The sequence below is a fragment of the Rhea pennata genome, chromosome 10, assembly GCF_028389875.1.
Source record: "Rhea pennata isolate bPtePen1 chromosome 10, bPtePen1.pri, whole genome shotgun sequence".
Classification (NCBI taxonomy): Eukaryota; Metazoa; Chordata; class Aves; order Rheiformes; family Rheidae; genus Rhea; species Rhea pennata.
Genome location: NC_084672.1, coordinates 13843469 through 13862881, shown reverse-complemented (window position 1 = coordinate 13862881; position 19413 = coordinate 13843469). Strand labels below are relative to the sequence as shown.

At 38.8% G+C, this 19413-nt stretch overlaps 1 protein-coding gene and 1 long non-coding RNA gene across 7 annotated transcripts in view; one reads left to right on the top strand and one right to left on the bottom strand.

The window, feature by feature from the left end:
- LOC134144916 (uncharacterized) overlaps window positions 1-19413 on the bottom strand; it is a 55088-nt gene that overhangs the window by 1853 nt on the left and 33822 nt on the right. Inside the window, exons 4-5 of one of the 2 annotated variants that reach the window (XR_009959517.1) lie at window positions 13057-13200; window positions 4208-4859 (exon numbers count right to left, since the gene is read on the bottom strand). The exons of the other annotated variant lie outside the window; for it this stretch is intronic. This is a non-coding gene — a long non-coding RNA (uncharacterized LOC134144916). Of the gene's footprint in view, window positions 1-4207; window positions 4860-13056; window positions 13201-19413 lie in introns of those variants that run through there. 2 annotated transcript variants of the gene reach the window in all.
- The window catches only part of LOC134144914 (tropomodulin-2), a 40859-nt gene that overhangs the window by 8937 nt on the left and 12509 nt on the right, over window positions 1-19413 (top strand). For 4 of the 5 annotated variants that reach the window (XM_062584236.1, XM_062584235.1, XM_062584231.1 and 1 more), the window contains exons 2-5: window positions 1197-1405; window positions 3043-3199; window positions 15278-15400; window positions 17640-17726. In XM_062584236.1, coding sequence (XP_062440220.1) covers window positions 1280-1405; window positions 3043-3199; window positions 15278-15400; window positions 17640-17726 — 493 coding nt within the window. In that variant the 5' untranslated portion in view covers window positions 1197-1279. Of the gene's footprint in view, window positions 1-46; window positions 70-1196; window positions 1406-3042; window positions 3200-15277; window positions 15401-17639; window positions 17727-19413 lie in introns of all 5 variants that reach the window. The other variant, XM_062584232.1, reaches the window with a different exon arrangement.

Genomic DNA, 19413 nt, shown 5'->3' with positions numbered 1-19413 from the left:
TTTTCAAAGTTGTAATTCTACTAACTAGTCTCTTCCCTTTCTATAGGTTCTTCCATTTAGGAAAATGAGGTATGTTTTAAAGTGCTTAATAAGCAGGTCTGTTTTTCTGTCCCATTTTTCATTTAAAAACATAGTTTTATTTTAATTAATTTTCAGATCAGTGGAAATAAGTATTTTAATAGTGAAACTGTAATTAAATACAAAATTTTCATTTCAAATTTGACTAAAAGAAAAATAAAGATCAAGTGTCCAGCTCATATAGACAGCCACATATACCTGCATGGATTTTGTAGACTTACGACAATTGAGGACCTGGCCAAAAGAAATCAAAGTTATAGTTGATAGATAAACCAGAGTCAGTGAAGAAAAAGCATCATTTGTCATATGACATATCATGTGGCAAGAATTTACTATTTTACAATTTACTATTTATTTACAATTTATATTTACTATGATCAGTTGGGATCATATAATAAGGAACCACATTCAAATTTTAAGACTTAGATCTAAGTTCATGAAATATTAAGTCTGTATTTTGCTTGTGGCCATGGTTTGAATGCCCACAGGAGCCCCATGCAGCAGGCTGATTTACAAATCACCTTTTGAGCTATAATGAGCATATCCACACTCCAGAATTTATTTTGATGACGACTGCTATCATTTGTAGCAAAAAATGGATACAAATTACTACTACACACCAGCATACTTTAAAGCTTCTTAGATAACCATGATGTACCAAAAAACTGGCTATCGGCAAAGCTGGAATAAGACAAAATACCTCGAGGCATAATGCTTTGTTTCTTCTTTGTCAGTTTTGGACTGTTTCCTGTCTACCACTTTGCTATGATCCTTTTCATCCCTTTAGCCAAAAGAACAAGCAGATGCTGCTGTTTCTAAGCAAATTAAATAAAACAGATTTATCTCTATGACAAAGGATAAGCTCCCAATATTTTTGTTATGCAATTCTTAAACCTCTTTGCCATGGACCATGAAGTTCCTGAATATACCAGTCCTTGCTGTTCCTAGGATACTTGCTGCCTCGCCAGCCGTAGTACTTCGTCACACACACGGAGCTGAGCCAGAACATTTTGTTTCTTTGTTTTCATTAATAAAGTGTAAATGTGATTCTCAGCATGCAGGCTCTTTACGACTCTATCTGCTAAATGGAGACACTCAAAATGCCTTCTTTCTAACAGCAACTGAAACCGCAAGAAGCACAGTACTCCTGAATGGTTGAAACCCTGAAGAGAAGCATCCGCTGAGCAGTGCAGCAGGAGCCATGTCTCTGCCCTTCCGCAAAGAGTTGGAGAAATACAAAAATATTAACGAAGATGAAATACTCAGCAAACTCTCGGAGGATGAACTGAAACAGCTAGAACATGTTCTTGACGACCTTGATCCCGAGGTTAGTAGTGGGGGACAGGAGATTAATATTTCAAATGCTATTGACTACAAATGCCATGTTCTGCAGCATTTTGTATTTGTGTTGTGCCATGGGAGAGGCAGTGTGCTCTGAAGGCTGAACAGCTCAGCTAGGGGCATTTTGATTTTACTCCTGCTGTGATGGGCTACTTGCTTTTGTGCAAGTTGTGTACTCCATCCCTCATCGATTTAGGCACAAGCTTGGCTGAGCTGTAAATCTTTAATCATGTTTGTACATGGCAGCAGGATGAGATGCTTTATGTGGCTGCTATTTCTGAGCACAGCAATAAACAAACAAACTGAATGGGTGTTTGTGAAGATTGGATCTTTTGAACTTCTGAAATCTGTTGACTGTGTCGTTCAACACAAATATTTTTAACTGAAGAGAATATATTTAGGCATGATTTAGGAAAAGCAGACTCAGCTACCCAACTGTCATTTTCTAGAGAACAAGGAGAATTTGGATATTTGAAACCATTGCACAGTGCATAAAGACCTCTGGCCTGGGCACTGCTCGGTCCCACAGCAGTGGGTGAAGGGCACACATGTTCTTGTGGGAAGTCTGTCTATACCTGCCACAAAAGCTGCCAAGTTGATGCGGAAGTTTGAAAAACAGCAGATAATCTGTCCAATAAAATTAAATCACTCTGGAGACAAAGTAAAGTGCGAAAACCCACTAGATTTATAGCCTGTAGTTTTATAGCACAAATTTACCTGGAGGTTAAGGATGGTCTGTAGTGTCCTCCCCTCCATTCTGCCCACTTGCTTCAACTACTACCACTTCTACAGTGCGATTTTCTGCTAAGTTCAGGTATCTAGCAGCTCAAATGGAAACCCAGCACATTCCAGAAAAAACGTCACAGTGCATTTGTAGTTGATGCACGTGTGTGCAGTATAGTTGTACTATTCTGGACATGTTTGTGGTGCAGAAGTCAAACACAGTGTCCGGGGTTCATTGGCAGCTCAGAAGTGGTTGGGTGCTTGCGGCACATGGGTGTCCCTGCGAGTGTGCTGGCCAGCTGTGCAGCATTTCTGCAGCAATCTAAGGGCAGCTCCAGCGTGTTGGCTTCACTGCATATGCGCTGTGTAGCCCCTCTGCCTGTGAGCCTTTCTGGCATTTCCTGAGCAGAAATGTGGAGCCTTATGCATGCTCCTACCTCAGGCGATGCAGGTGCAATCACGGCAAACAGCTGCGTGATTGAAGTGGGAATCCATCCACTTGCTTCCTGCATACTCCACATAACTCACCAATTATTTTCTGCACATTCCATTCATTTCTGAAGTCCAAGAAACAGCGTTAGAATGACATTATTTTGGGGGGAAATGAAAAGAAAGGGCTAAAAATGGGAAGAAGAAGAACGAGAGAAATAGTAGAGGAAACTTATCCTGTTCTGCTTACCTGGACTCTAAACCATATGGTTGTAGGAAGCACAACACAGAGGATTCTCATCTTGCTCAGTTCTTTGGTGCTATGTAAATTGCTTAATAAAGAATTGAGAAGCCTGGAGAAGATACTGCTCTTAATGATTACATTAAAAAAACCCACTGAAATTAAATGTGGGACACTGAAATTGTGTCATCTCCTGTGTGCCCATCCCTGTCTTTCCCGTGTGCTCACAGAACGCCTTGCTGCCCGCGGGGTTCCGGCAGAAGGATCAGACCACTAAAGCTGCCACCGGCCCCTTTGACAGGGAACGCCTCCTTTCGTACCTGGAGAAGCAAGCGCTTGAGCATAAAGACAGAGAAGACTTTGTACCGTTTACAGGGGAAAAGAAAGGTACAGTCCGTCTTTGGGTCCGCACTGAGGGCCAAGCTACCTGAACGTGGGGATGCAGGGCTGCGTGGCGGCTTTGCGAAAGCAGCCGGTGCAAAAGCGGCGGAGGCCGTATTGCGCGGGATGAGACTCATGAGTCAGAATCAGAGCTGTTGTCAAAGGAGATAAAGCGGTGGTTTTATCTGTGCCAAGGTGGTCTGCCTGCTACTCTGGAGTTATAATCCGAGGTTTTGGATCAGGCCCCTGAGGGGGTTTGCGAACATACTGACACCAACCCAGCAAAGGGTTGCAGTAGCAGCTTGCCATCCAGCAAATGCCTCTGAAGTTAAGCATGGTCCCGGGTAGCTTCATCAACTTAACGAGGATTATTCTTATATTACGCCTTAGGCCCATGCATGGGTAGTATACTAGGGCATGTGGTTAGGAGGAAAAGTCTCAAATACCTTTCTAAGTAAGGATTATCTACAATCACTGTAAGTAACAGCTCAGGGAGTGCACTTAAAAAAGTAAGTATTTTTCCAGTTGTTTACTAGCACATCTGGCAATGCTATTCCCAGAGTCAGTTTCTCTGTTTCCCTTTGTCCTACAGCTACAGGGAAAAAAAAAGGAGAAAAACAGGAAAACATAATTCTAATTACTCAAACATTGGCTGGGTAACCTTAGTCATATTTTTAAGCAGACAGTGTTCTTTTAGCATTATTACCTCCCTTTCCTCATCTGTATACAGTGGACAAAAACACCCACCTTAGACCACTCCTTCATTCAAGAAGGAACTTAAGTCCGGCCCATCTCTGAACATCTGATTAATCTCCCATTATTTCAGTGGGACCTACTTAAAGGTAAAGAGGTATTTCAGGAGAGTCAAAAGCAACATTTTTTACTTTGTATATCATTACTACTTACAAAGGATATAAAATGTCATTTGCAGGCTGAGTTGTTACCATCATTACATTTTCACTCTTTGAAACAATGGTTTTAGAGAATAGAGACAGTTTTCAGCTAGACCTCCTTGATGCATTATTTTATCATGCAGCACATTAATTTCTCTAGGTTTTCCTCCATTATAACTTGTGCTTAGTGCTATCACAAGGCTGATCCTGGCCCACTGAAATACAGTAGCACTGCAGTGATTCTGCAGGTAGCAGGCGCAAGCCGGTACACAGTGTACAGGAAGGAAAATGGTTTGTTGTCACATGGATTTATTACCAATTGCTTTTCTTTTCCAGTCTCTTATAGACCATCGTGTTAGCACAATACAAGTCACTCACTGCATGAAGGCTCTGCATATTTGTACCAACGCTATCAGTCAGGTCTCACCTTACTGATATTTATTTAATGGCTTAGGGCTAAGACTCTGCCATTTTGTACTGAAGTCATGTCTGAGATCTCTACACCTGTCTGAAACATATGAACACAAAAAAAAGCAAACAGTGGTGCATGGAACTGTATATACCCACAAGACTGGCACTCAATCTGCATAAAACTAAACCCTGTGTTGTCCATGCCAGTGTTATTCTGCATTTTGGGATACTTCTTTTACTTCAGTTTTCTTTTGATGAAGTTAAAGCTGTGCTGTTCTTCAGTTTGCCTCCACATGTCCTTAAAGTTCCTGTTAATATTTTTTATTAATTCCTGGTGTCTCTGGTGTCGAAATACCACTGTTCTACAAATGCAAATAACCACAGTTATTCCTCAGCACAGAGTGAATTCAGACATCCTGGCATTTAAACCTATTCTTGCTTTTTTGTTTGTTTTGTTTTGTTTCATTGTGATCATTTCCATCAGTTACAGTTTTAGGGATTATTATGATTATGAAGGTTTTTTACAGCTTTTTTAGGCTACGGGAATTACTTCCCTAGTTTCTCCTGTTCTCTCATATTAGTTCTTTATCCCAGACAAAATCCTTAGTATTAGCTCTAGCAGATTAAATCATATGAAAACAACCATATGTTCCTTGCTTTATGCAATCATTTTACAACTACAAACTAAACACAAAGAATTATAATAAATTTTCATTGAACTCAAAGGCCAAATGCCATGACAATACTCTTTGCTTCTCTATTAACATTAGAAATAACTGAATTAATCTGAGACCTGTATGATTCATCAGGTTCACTACCTTGATAATTGAGAACTGGATAGACTATGCAGCATCATTTTTGTGCTATTTTCAAGGAACTGGCTTTGGAAAAAAAATCTTTTTATTTTGAGCTTGGCATGTCCTATATTGATACTAGTGTCTCTCTTCTGCTGCCCTCTGGCTTGCTTGGCACGGTGGTTCCTACAGACTGACAACCAGATTGCGCTTTGCTTTGATGCCTCCCTTTCTTTTCCTTTCCCTTGCTCTGCACTGCAAAGACATCACAATTTCTAAGGCTCAGAATCTGAGTCTTGGAAAACATGACTGAAATCTCCAAATGCCAAATGAATACATACTGAAATCTTCCTACAAATTTTATGATAGTTTTGCTGATTGGGTGGATCTGAGGGAATGTGCTGAATGCTGCCTAAAGGCCATTTATGTGTAGCTGGCTCCGTATCTAGTATCAGTGCTTCTAACTGCAGCAATATTTGCTTTGGCAAACTTGATTGAAGAAGCAGTAACAGAGTGACTGTATTAAACTATCAATGAGCTGACTTTCATTTACAGCAAGATATTTTGTGTACAGGGAAATAAAACAATCCTGCAAAGGCCTCTCCAGTATATTATACTGTATGTCAGATTTTAGGTCACTTTAATTAGAGAATAACTGACATTCTTTCAAAGCTCAGAAATTAGTCCAGGATAAATAATTAATGTTTTGAAAATGTGTCCTCATAAGAAACATAAGAAGAGTATCTCTTGGGGAAGAGCTTGTTTTCCACCTTCTGTATGGTGATGGACTCTAAAGTGCCTTTACAGTTTGGTAAATATCTCTATTATTACATTAAATATATGTCCATTAAAAGATTTCTTTACCTTATAGCAGCTCTATAATGTAGCCATACTATACATAGTTCCAAATTAATTTTAGAGTAATTCTGCTAGTTAAAAATTAAGCACTTGGGCAGCTCCAAAATGCATATGGTTTTGTATAAATAGAAAAGGGAGGTATAGATTCCAATAGGCCATTTGGCATTATTTCCCATCTGAGGATATTTGTGTGTCAGTAGCAGTAGCATACGTCAAGTGTTGTTTCAGCTTTTGTCGCTGTCATTTGATATTTGCCTTCCACTGGGAGAATATCTGTTTTTTTTTTTTTTTTTTTTTTTTCAAAATTTGGAAGTGGAATGCTTCTACCAAATGTTAAGTGACATTTTTGCCCATTCTTACGGTTATCATGAAAAGCTGGCACTGGCATGGAAACTAAGTGGTGAGCTGAAAAGAAGGTAGCATTTGAAATAACCTGCTTCTAGAAGAGTCTGGGATGCATCATTTTTTTTAATCCAGTGTCTCTGCCTTTTTTTTTTTTGGTTAATGTTTTATTGGAGAGTTCTTCAACAAAAAGCAGTACCACACAGCTGCTGAAGGACAAAATTCAATTGCTTGTGTTGATCTTTATATGCTCAACACAACCATAAGGTTTTGATTGTGTTCAAAAACAAGCCAAAACAAATGCCAGGCTTAATGGAGATTCTGAGAGTGGTTAGAATGCAGGAAGTGTTAAATATGAGCTCAAGAGAGTTGGTCGTGCAGAGAATTGCCTTGGTTTTGATTGTAATCATGTTTTCGAGAGGTTTGAAGTGTTTGGCAAAATCAACCAAACGTATGGTGAGCATTAGAGTTTTGGCCCTCTGCCATATTTGGCAATTTCCTATATTAATTGTTGTACAAAAGGAAGGTTTTAAGCCTGCATGGGATAGCCTTCAAACCCCTAGTTTTGTGCTGAACAAGGACCTGAGTGTTCACAGCCTGATCAGCTCACCACCAAATGGGCCATTTGTTCAGACCACTTTACCCCGTATTCTCTGAGAGCCATTGACCTTTCAGGCATCTGCCTCTCCCTGATCTGTACCTGCATGAGCCAGGGAGTAGGTACGTCATTTGAGTATCCCCATCACAAATGTCTGCTCTCGTCTGTCACATGCAAAAGCTCTGGTGGCTTTCAAGAACTGTTGTGCACCACAGCTGGTTAATCAGCCATTCCCATAAACAGTGGCTTCATTATTCATGAGTAGTGGAGGCAGAGGGAGTAAGCACTCAGTATTGTAGCCATAGCGATTGGCAGTTTGTAAGTGTTTATTTTGTGTATTTTTTGGATTAGTTCCTATTTATGATAGATGCTCTAGAAATCCTTACATAGAAGCCAATGAACTACAGAAGTTATGCAGACTGACTCACTGCATTTAAAATATATAGCTGGAGCAACTGGTTATCACATTGAGATCACTATGAAGCCTTTTCTGTATCATTTGCAAGTTCTTGAGAGGTTAAAGAATAAAAAGGAAAGGTTGAGAAAGTCAGGGATAGAGCAGGGTAATGTTACAAGCCCAAAATGTTAGAACAGCAATGTCAATGCTACATAACTATTACGAGAGGAAATAGGAATGAGTTATTGTTCAAGGCAGAAAGGTCTGAGAAAGAAGAAATGATAATTTTATGTCCTCGCATCTCAGCATTTGAGACCTTTTTGCAGTTGTCTCACAGCTTTCTTATATGATTGTCCCCAAATTTCCCCAAGCTGTCCAATTTTAGAAAGAATAATCTATTCTTTGCTTATCTTTGTTGCAGCATGCTAGAGTCTTTCTCTTTACTGAGTGCATGTACATCTGATCTCAGTTAAGATCTCAGAGCTACTGTAATATAAATATATACTATTAACAACATGTCTGTTTCTGTTTTGGTGCAGTGGTTCTCTTACTACATGATACTAATGAGATGTAAATGAGAAAAAAGTTCTGTTGTGAAATACCATTAGATATGAAAAGTTGGCTATGCCTTTTTTAATTGCTTTAAGGATTGCTGTTTCAATCCTTCAGCATTATCCCTGTTTTCTACAAGGTCTTCTAATCCTTGCCAAACCATTTCATTTTGGATCTGATCCAGTTCTCATCAAAGTCATGGAAAAACTCCAGTGGATTGGGCCATTATTATTTGTGGCTGGAAAAGGAAGGGGCACACACTTGTATGTGATTAAATGCTAACATTTTCAGCCAACTGATAAAAAGAAACAGGAAGAAAATAATGACTGAACCAGAACGCTCTCGGCCAAACCTCTGTTTTCAGTTGCTCTGGTAGAGACCACCTATCTTGCATGCTGTGCTCTGCCAGGCAGAGTATCAATACTCAGCACTAGTAATAATGACAGTCATTTTCAAAGGCCATAGTAATAGAGTAGATACTAGTGAAATCCAATTTTGGTTTCTGTAACAGACCCCTACATAAGAACATTATGATTTAACTTAGAGACATGGTATCCTTTTTGGATTGACAGAGGGAGCCTTTTCACCCCCCAAAGCTGAAATACATTCATTTATACTTTTGTCACCTTCCTCCTGTTCTTCAAGGCTTAAATTTAGTACTGATGTTATTCTCTTAAAACATTAAAAGTGTTGCTGTTGCTGACAGTAATGCCTATGGTCAATGTCTTTCTCCACATTCTTTTGTAAAACCCTGTTTTAATTGCTTATGACTTTGCCAAACTCACACAGTTCACACTGAAATTTCCCATGCTAAGATTCTGCCTCAGGCTGAATGTTTTTAGAAAGTGTCAGCAAAAAGGAGTCAGCTGTTTCCAAGAACAAGATTAGGAGAAAACACATTGTTTTAGCCATGTAAAGTAAATTTTTCCAGCTGTTTTTATGAGCTGCAGTGCCTCCCTGCTTTGAAGAGGGGACTTGAAATGTGTGCCCTCTGCAATCCCCAGGGACACCTACTTGAATTTGGCATTTTACAAAATACTGTACTTTCTTGTACATCCAGTTTGTTGTAGTATTCTCCAAATACTCCTCCTGCAGTGAGTATTAGTCATGCCCTCAGAGTTTCTGCCCCCACGTGCTGGCAGCCCCCAAGCCACGGTGGCGGCCCCCCGGGACCTGGCCACACTGTGTCCCTGACATTGCTCTTTGGAGAAGCTGTGGTTGCGCTGTGATGGTGGGCAGGGGGACGTTTGCTGGTGCCCACTGTGGTCACCAGGCTTTGGAGGGCACTGCAAAGGAGAGAAGGAGTGAAACAGCCAGCGCGAGGGCAGAGCGATGGAGGGATTCATTTTGGAGGAGTAGAATGAAGATGTTTACAGTGAGGAGAGAGACACAGCTGCTCTGAGGAAAGGAGATGTAGTAGCGATGGGAAAAGACATCAGAATTCAAACATGCCTAAGGCGAGGGGACGCCGGGATGGGGAACAATAGGTGACAAAAGGAACAGAGGGAGAAAGGCTACGCAGGGTGGGAGAAAAGAGGACAGAGGAATGTAATTAGTGCGGACTCTAGTTTTGCCCAATTTTGAATATTCTCCGATGTGCCAGAGGACCTGCCAGACCTGGGCCTGTCCTCCTCTACTGACACTGCTCACAGATGGAAGAGCTTTGGGCTCCTGTTGGTGCCTGGCTTAATCCCGGGGGTTAATTCTGAGGACAGTTGTAGGGGCACAGGGATCCTGACTGCTCTGGGGATCCATGTGAGGGTCTGAAAAATATTCTGGGATATCTTCTGTTTTACAGGTTATGGGTTAGCTTTTGTTTATTATTTGAGAAAGTGTACTTTTCAGAAACATTCTTAGAAGGGTCTTGTTTTATGGCAGAAACCAAACATGCTGATCACAGTGAAGGGTGCTGGGCAGCTTGTACTTGGGTTTTTGCGTATATGCACAACAACAGATTTAACAACTTTGGAAAGATTAACTTTGCAATCTTACTATTCCTTTACCTTAAGTTTTCAAGCATCCAATATGCAGTCAGTAATCCAAGAGTAACAGTAGAACAGCAGTTATGATACTGCATTTTAATTACTACTAGCTTGCAGCTTCAAACTTATTTGAGCTTGGCCTGTTTTCTTATTCATAATTCAAATGTATTCCCATTAAAAATTAATTTAATTACATTTGCGTAGAATATTTGTAGAGAGGAATTGAAGTAAGTCTCAAAAGGGAGGAACAGTGCAAATGGAAAAAGTGAACTGTGTGTCTGTGATTTCTGCAAGGCAGAATTCCAAGATTATTGAATTTCACTGCTAAGGGCAATGCAGCGTTCTCAACTACTAGCTGAGAATAAACAGGAACTCACTCTAGTCAATGATTCATTGAAAAATAAGAAGTAAAGAATGTAACGAGATATTTTCTTAAAAGTACAATAATCTATATTTCAGTTTATAGGAAAAGAAAGTACATTGTTATTTTATAATTATAGTGGAAAATGTATTTGTATTATAAATTTAAGTAACTGTCCTTAATAAAACATAGAAAGGACATTTTTACAACTAACTTTGTTGAGTCATTTTGGTTGTGCAAGGCAGGAACAAAACATTACTAAATAAAAATCATAGCAATTTGTATCTATTTGCAAAAGTCTAATTACACAAGAAGCAAAACAAATGACATAAGAAGCAGAGCAGAGAGGAGACAGGCCAGAAATGATGCTACCAATGTTACAAACTCCAACTGAAGATGAAATCCTCAAGCTGACTTTTTTTATGGCCACACTAATAAAATTCTGCCAATTATGCTATTTGGTTTCCTTCTTTTTCCTTCCCTATAAACAACAATAAATACGTTTTTCCTACATATTTAGATACACGTGTGTGAATATGTAGTTAACTATTGCCGTATTGTTGTATAAGTAGGTGGAGCTAGGCTTATGTCTGATTTCCTTGCTCTTCTTCAATTTTGCTTTAAAGGAGGTATTTGTGTAATGCAGGAAATCACAACCTACTGAAAACCCAGTGACAAAACTACGTCAATGGTGTTATGACTGTACCCAGTTTATTTCTTCTTTTCATAGTATTTGTCTTCCTCTTAGCTCACTCTCCTTTTCTCAGTCTCTCCGTATTTGTTTCAGTCCTTTTTACTACACCTTTCTCTCTGTTTTTCAATAGATTTTTTCCCCAGGCTCTTTTGAGCAAAAGATGAACCATATCATATTTCACTTTGAACATAAGTTGTGCAGTGTTTGACACTGGAATCGTCCGCTGTTATACTGAAGCAGTGCAAACTTTTACTTGCTGCACTCACAGTCAGAAAGTCCCCTGGGTTATATAGGCCACCTCAGTCGTCATCCAGGGCACCACAGGCAGCCATCCCAGTTTGACAGAAGGGACAATTTCAGGGAACTGATTTACACTTACAATTTTATGTTCACGAAAAGCACTTTGGATTCCAGATATTTTGCATTTCTGTGCATGTGTACAAATGCAATGGTATTTTATTGCTTACTAGTTTATTTTTACTGAAATGGAGATTTTGCAGATAAACACAAGAGTATATTATTTCTCTACCTAAATATGCTTATTAATTTAGTGTTATTAATATTGAAGTTGGTCAAATATGACATGTAAAAACATAACTTGTCAATGCATTTTTCACTGGTAGAAAGATAAGGTACTATTGTTAAAACTCAGTACAGAATACTAAGAATTTTGGAGGCAAATGTAACACAGCCAACATTATTCACCTCACATGGAGTGTTCTAATAAAGCACCTTCATACCATGAAGATATATAAGAATACTTCATATAACACCTTCAATGTAGCGTGAATATAAACAGCAATATAAAGAGTACCAAGAAGAGCAGCCTTTCTTCATAAATCTCACTTAAAAATAACATAATAAAAAAAAATCATTATTCTTTCCAGGCTGCAAATAATATATTTTACATTTAAGCTGCAGTACAGCTACAAATTGGCACTAGACCACTGAAATAAGCAAGACAGAATTCACATCTTATTTTGTCACTGAATTGCATGATGACGCTATGTAATGAATTTATGATGGATATGGGGCCGGGGGCATCTCCTGGATCTTTAAACCCTGTCCTCAAAATAATGAAAGGAAAGTGGTTGATAGCTGTCTATAAACACAGGCCTTGGCAGAAAGGTAATTAATTTCTAATCATAAGCTAAATGCATAAATTCTTTTACTTTGTATCTATTATGCTACAGAATCTCTTCACAGTGGGCTAATGTAAAAGTATGTTCTTATCCAGCTAGCTGAAAAAGAATATTTTTATAAACCCATTGAATGCCAGCAAGGCCCGTATATATTAAAAATATATATTATCGTCTTTGACATGACCTTGCCCTTTTAAATACTTCATCTAACCAGTAATAGAATTTTTTTTCCTGAAATGTTTGCCAAGAATGCTTTAAATGAAACTATCATTGAGAATCATATACACATTTAAAAAAGACTTGGGCTGTCATCCAAGAATTACACATGCCTGAAACAAATGCTTAAATCATGTATTCCGATACATGTGAACTGCCTGGAAAAAGTATGAACCCAAACTGCCTGTACTGGTTTCCATTAGCTCTGGATTTCTTATATACAAGATATTTGGCCCATCCAGTTCCCAAGTACATAGGGAAGCACCAGCTGAAATATTTACCATGTTCAGGATACCTAAGACCTGGGGTCCTGTGTCCACATCAAATATTATTTAGTCTCTGCTTGTATCACTTTGAGATTCTGAAATAGAAGTGTCAGTACTCCCTAGACAGTTTTTAGCATTACATGGAAAGAGATGCCTCTGGATAGCTATTCTAAGGGAACTCTGGATTGAATAGTCAGTGCTGCTGTGAATCAGGGAGCAGGACACCTGTGAGACTTCTGGGGTCTTGGGTTCCCTGTGATGGATGCCATGGCGAGACCAGAGTGAAAGCAGAGATGTGTGTCAGGATTTGTAACAGCCTGGCTGGGGTCTGGGTCTCATCTTTCAAGAATCACTTACCACCTGCTTGAGATGGTTCATATTAGTTTGTGCTGCTGTGAAGTATAGGGCATAATCTGACCAGTCAGGATACAGATAGGTAGGATACCGTCAAGGTGTTAACCAGCTACTTATTACTTGAAATTTGTGTAACCCATCAGTGATCTGAAAGGAAAAACATTTTACAGTCAGTTATTCACACTATTGACTGTTTACTCAGATATTCCAATTAATTTTTGTCTTCAAACCCCTGATATATGCATGAATTGTCTCCTTGTATGTCAACCTCACCAGCCAAGCGTGCATAAACTCAGTGGATGATGTCTTGGAGGCTGCCCTCCAACATGAAAATTATGTGGTAATGCTGACAGTCTTTAATCTTAGCACTTGCACTGTTATGAAATCTGGAGAGCATGACTAACTTATCTTCACAGAATGAGAGTATTTCTCACTGCAAATCTCCACTTGATTTTTGTTCAATATTGCTGTCTCTGATTCATATCATCTAGTGAATGGTGAAGGTGAAAATGATTTTTACTTTTTGGCCCACAAAGGATTTCTCTCCTAAAAGCCTCTTCCTAAAAAAAGGCTAGCTTAAAATATCATGGGAAAAATTAATCATAAAATGCACTACTTGTTTTTGTACATCACCTTCTGTCCAGTTTCATACTCAGAAATTATTTCACCCCAGTACAAACATCTCTAAAGTAAATAAGTTAAATTCTGTACCAGTAAACCTTAAGAGCATTTCATAAATTTCCATTAACATTCCTGAGCCTATTCAGTGACCTCATTCACAGAAGCTGACCATACAAGATTGCTGCAGACAAACTTGTAAAATGAGGTAAATGAATTGGGTATTATTACCTACATAAAAATAATACTTAGGACCATAATGGAAAAAAAGATTGAAGTCACAGAAGGATGCCAGTGTTGAAAAGCCATTGGCAGAGGGTATATACTTCAACACTTAGTATCAGAACTGTATTTATTAATGGTGAGAAAATAACACCACTGAGACAGTGAAAAAACTATTTTAGAACCATTTCAGGAAACCTTTTAAGTGCTTCAAGCATTTAAATTAGATCATACAAAGCTGTACAAATAAGACAATTTAAGGTTTACAGTGGGTCAAAGCCACCTGCATCCAGAGGTCATCACAGCTTCATTACAATGGCATTAAGTAAAGCTTGCTTGAAAGTTACTTGTAAGGGACAAAGGTAAGGGGAACCACTCAGTTGTGGACAACAAAAATGGGAATTCACAGAATTATTAGAGAGATGACACCATAGGTTGCACATAGTACCATCTAACATATTACTTACTATATGGGTTTGGCACATGGAAGCATTGAATGGGAGAAAAGCTCCGGCACACTACTGGTGAGTGAAGTGCAGCCCCAACTCTGACTTAAAGGACATCAGTAGAAGCCTTTGTAGTTGCATCATTACAATGCTGATGTTGACTATAATACTAGGATAAAGCAGTAGTTTGATGTTTTGTATTGTTTCTGGATTTATCTTATGTTTTTTTTCAGCAGAAGGACTGATAATCTCAGTCTTTTGGGAACGTTGCATGGAAATACCTGCCAATACCAGTGTAACAGTGGCACATGAGGAGAGATAGAAATGAAAATAGATAGGTCAAGCCTTCCTCAGAAGATGTGGTTCAGTTCAGTTAAGACTTTTCAGGTCTGTACAGGTGATCAGGAGAAGGCTGTTTATGTGAATGATCACCAGGAAACAAACGGGAAATACTGATTCAAAGGCTAGGAATTAAACAGCATTACTCAAGGAGAACAGCTTTGTAGAGTTGTCAGGATCTTGAATGAAATTTGGTAAACTGAAAGTTTCTTGTACTGGGTGTTTTTAAATGCCTCTGATGCCTCATATAAATATAAGGATGAGACTTCTACCAGCTTTTTTTCTAGACCTCATTCTGCCTATTTAAGCCAACAGGATGCCTTTCAGAAAAATCTCAGCTATCACCACTCCTGGGGATTGATTTTAGGAAATTTGATCCTATATTAATAATTACCAATACAGAGCAGAAGTCTGTACCTTTTACTTTTTAACTCTCGTTAAGGTCCTCATGTTGAGGATAGCACCAAGTAAGAAACTAGAAAACATGCACTTGATATATTTCCAAGCAGTTCTATTGTCACAGACCTATTTCATCCACTGCCAGGAGGCAAGTGAGTTGTCTCATAATTCATTTCTCACTGACTTTTTTCTTCTCTTAGGAAAAATATTTATCCCTAAAGAAAAGCCCATAGAAACTCGTACAGAAGAGAAGGTGACCCTGGATCCAGAACTAGAAGAAGCCCTGGCCAGCGCTTCAGACACTGAGCTCTATGACCTTGCAGGTTAGCTAATACATCGTTATGCTCCCTACAGTAGTTCTCCTCTGCTTGGACCTTCCTCCAAGAATGTCTCATTATCATCTCCCAGGAACCAGCTATTTCACTATTACAGACATGGGTCAACCTGTGGGCCACGCATTGCTTGTGAGCACTTCACCTATGACTTGATAACTGCTGCATTCCTTCTCTCTCATTGACTTCTAACTGATGTGGCAGGCAAGGGAAGAGGATATATCAGCTAATATGATTTGGGGAAGGGATGGGTCAAGATGGTCGGTTGCAGACTGAAGTATTTGCTTTCTAGTGGAGACCACTGATGCCACTGCATCCATGTTGTCTGCAGTGCACTACTGCTGCCCTCTCTCCACTCTTAACACCCCATATGGCAGTGTGAACTGGTCAGAGGATGTGATGGATGAAGATCCTGTTTCCATGAGGAAATTTGGAAGCTATGTCTTTGAATTAGGAAAACTAGTTGCCTCTGAGTTACATGTACACAGATTCTGACTTATGCCTAGTCTGGTTTATCCTTACCACTTCTAATTGTTTTCCTTTAATCCAAATTCCTGAGTGTGCATACAGGAGATAAATTTGAAGTGCATCCTCTCACAAAAACATGAATAAAGATTTGAACCTACAGTACAAAAGGCCAATCTGTAGTTCTTGAGCTGCTTGTGGCTCTCAAGGGGTTCATGTCATGGGTATGACATCTGAAAATACTACTATAAGATCATCTGAATCCCTGACTTGGGAAGAAGGAAACCAGCAATGGCTGTTCAAGCCAGAGCTGAGAGGCCCCTATGGAACCATTGTCTTCTCCTGCTTCTTCAGCCCAGTTCGAGTGGATCCTTCCCTCAGCAGTCTGAGGTGCCTGGTATATGCACTGTGGCTTTTGTCTATACAAGGATTTGGTGGGAGAATTTCGATTCCACTGACAATTTTCTGTTTTTCATTAGGAAAATCTAAACGAAATATTTCAGTGTATTTGGTTAGTCTAAAGCATGTTATTCTGGGTTAGGTCAACATTAAACTTAAGCTCTTTAAGAGTTTATTATCTCATTGAAGGACATTATCTCACCATTTTCTTCTATGATTCTTGGCTACACATATATTTCTGGATGCATCATAGTCTTGGCTCTGATTGATCCAATGTTGTGTATCACAAGAATCACAGAATTACAGTGCAGCTGGCACTTCTTCTATAGAATGAAGTTTCAAGTTTTCCTCAGCTCTGATCAGTACCCACCATTTCATGCTGGAATTTATAGGTAACAAAGTCTAATGAACAACAATGAATAACACACCTACTGAAGAGAGTTTTGAAAACAGGCTGCAGCAGCAACTAAAAAGTCATTTGCTTATGAAACAAAAAGTATTTTTCAAAACAAAAATCTGATGATAAATGTAAAAATCTACCTTAAGTCCATAACTTTTAACTCATGCATGATACTATGGAATAAAGTCCAAGCAGATACTTAATTAGAGAAATACCAGCAAGCACTGCATGATTTATCCTCTGATGTGATGAAATTTAATTTGTATGAAAGATAACTTTCCCTACAGCTTCTTTTACAGAATTTTGATTTCTTTTGTAATTTCTCTCATGATAGTTTATATCTTCGCTATTTATTTTAATGCACTGGAATATATTCTTTTTCTTCCCAACCATGTTAGTATCTGTGTGCTTCTATAGGAAACTGTAGGATTACAATGAATGCAAACCTATTAAGCTAACCACATATAAAGTCAAACACATCTCATTTGTGCCAGAAAACAGAGAAGGGGCAATGAGAAGTTTGGATTGTTTATTAGGAAAAAAAATCTTTAGGAGAGTAGAATGGCATTGAAATGAGTTGTCCAAAGAGCTTGTGGAATTTCCATCCTTGGATGTTGAAGATCTAGCTAGATAAAACCATGACTGACCTGAGTTAGTGTTGGCAACAATCTTGCTTGAGTGGAAAGCTGGACAAGATGACCCCCAGAGGTCCCTTCCAGCTGACATTTCTAGGATTTTATGATATGCATACTGCAATGATTGATTTGTTTGATGACCTTTATTAAAAATGTCTACATTTATAGTATTTAGACCCTAAAGAGTAACCCAATAAGCAGTCAGAGAGTCACAACTTTGTAAGGGTTATCTGCTTAGAGACCTAAATTAGAATTTGTAGTAGACATTTTTCTGCAAATTTGTTTCTGCTATTAATACTGTATTCTATTGCTGTTTTTTACACATTTGTAGCTGTTCTTGGAGTGCACAACATGGTTAACAACCCAAAATTTGATGAAGCAGGAGCCCGCAGTAAAGATGGGAAAGGAAGCATGAGAAGTAAGCAAGCAGCTTTCTCTTATGGGCTATATGTCATCTTTAGAGAATTATACAGTTATGGGTTGGGTCTAGTGGTCTAATTTAGTGTAACTTTGCCTTACTTGTTTGGAACCTTGAACCTTGATTGTTCCAACTAATCATGAAGGAGAGCTCTTTAAAGCAAACATAATCTAAAAATTCATTATCTATAATGACAACAATAAAATGCAAATAAATCTTTCATAAGGTGCTTTGTTTTCCTAGGAAGCCACATCTGGCTCTGCAGAGGTGCTTGAAAGAGTGGGAGCATTTAAGAAGCCTAGATACATATATATTTATTGCACTTTAGTTTAGGCATGAGACAGAAAACATACTGCACTAAGCTCTATGTAGCTTAGTGTAGCTAAGAGGAGGCCACAAGGCCACACTGCAGGTGAGACAATGTCACACTAAGTATATATATATATATGTGTAACTGAAGAATGACTTGTAACTTTTAGGCTCTAGCTTGGCAGAATTTCTGGCAAGGTCATGTCTCTGGCCAAATTCACATTAATCTGCATTCAGAATGATGCAAAGGCTGTATGACACTATTACTACCCTGGCTACTCTGTATGATCTGTTACTTCCACCTCAGATCAGCAGTGGCATATTTAAATATTTTTATAGTTTGTCTGTTATGTGACTTCTTAGGTACAGTCCAAAGAAAGCATAATCACTCAGGAAAAAAAAAATAAAAACAGAAAGTAGGAAAACAGTTATTCAAAACAAAACCAGAAGTGCTCATACTAAATAAAATATATTCTGGCATATCAGATTTTAGCTCAACAACTGACAGGATGCTAGGGGGAAGAAACATGTAAGTGCGAGTTCCAGGATTTTCTTGTCACATTTTCTTGATTTAAAAGCTGCCAAGCCTAGATCCAGAGCTCTTCACCTCCAAGCTCAGGGATATAAGCAGGCTAAACTTTGCTTTTCAAGACAAAGTTGTAGAATGCTCTTTAATAAACTTACAGGAAGCAATACTCAAAAAATACTTTCTTCTTGCAAGGCAGTTACCAAGGACTTTCATTTCCATCCTTCTCTGAAGGAAGGGGAGGTAGGAAAGTAGGAGCAGGATACCATGTCTCTTCATTTTTCTCAGGATTAAGACTGCTCTGCAAACCCCCACAATGGGGCCCTGTACAAGCTGCCATCTATCTCATAACAGGCAACTGCATGCATTACTAATCTGCACAGATTTGGGACTATTTTTGTTGTACTGAGTCAAAATGTTAGCTATGTGAGTCTGCTAAACTACGCTCCAATCACAGATTTAACAACCAGAAAATCACCCTGTCAGATCACTTTGTTCTTTGGTCCAAAAGCAATACCTTTCCCTAGCCAAGTGAAATGTTTCAGTAGAAGGAGTAGGCAGATCTCAAAAGTTGCCTGTTAATATGGCAAAACAATACCATGATTAAAGAAACAAGATAAAATGCACATGAAGCAAAAATAAGTAGAAGAGAAAAAAAGAAAACTACTGCTAACTCTAGACTGGCATATTGAACCTGAGGACAGGGTCCAGGTCTCTCCTTGGTTCCTGGCTCAGCAGGCTGTTTCTACAGGTACAAAAATGCTGTGCTTTTTGCCTGTTCTTTTTAGCCATGAATCCAAGATGTGGTAAATGCTTCAAATGCATTTTATTAGCAATTTCCAATTTCCAACT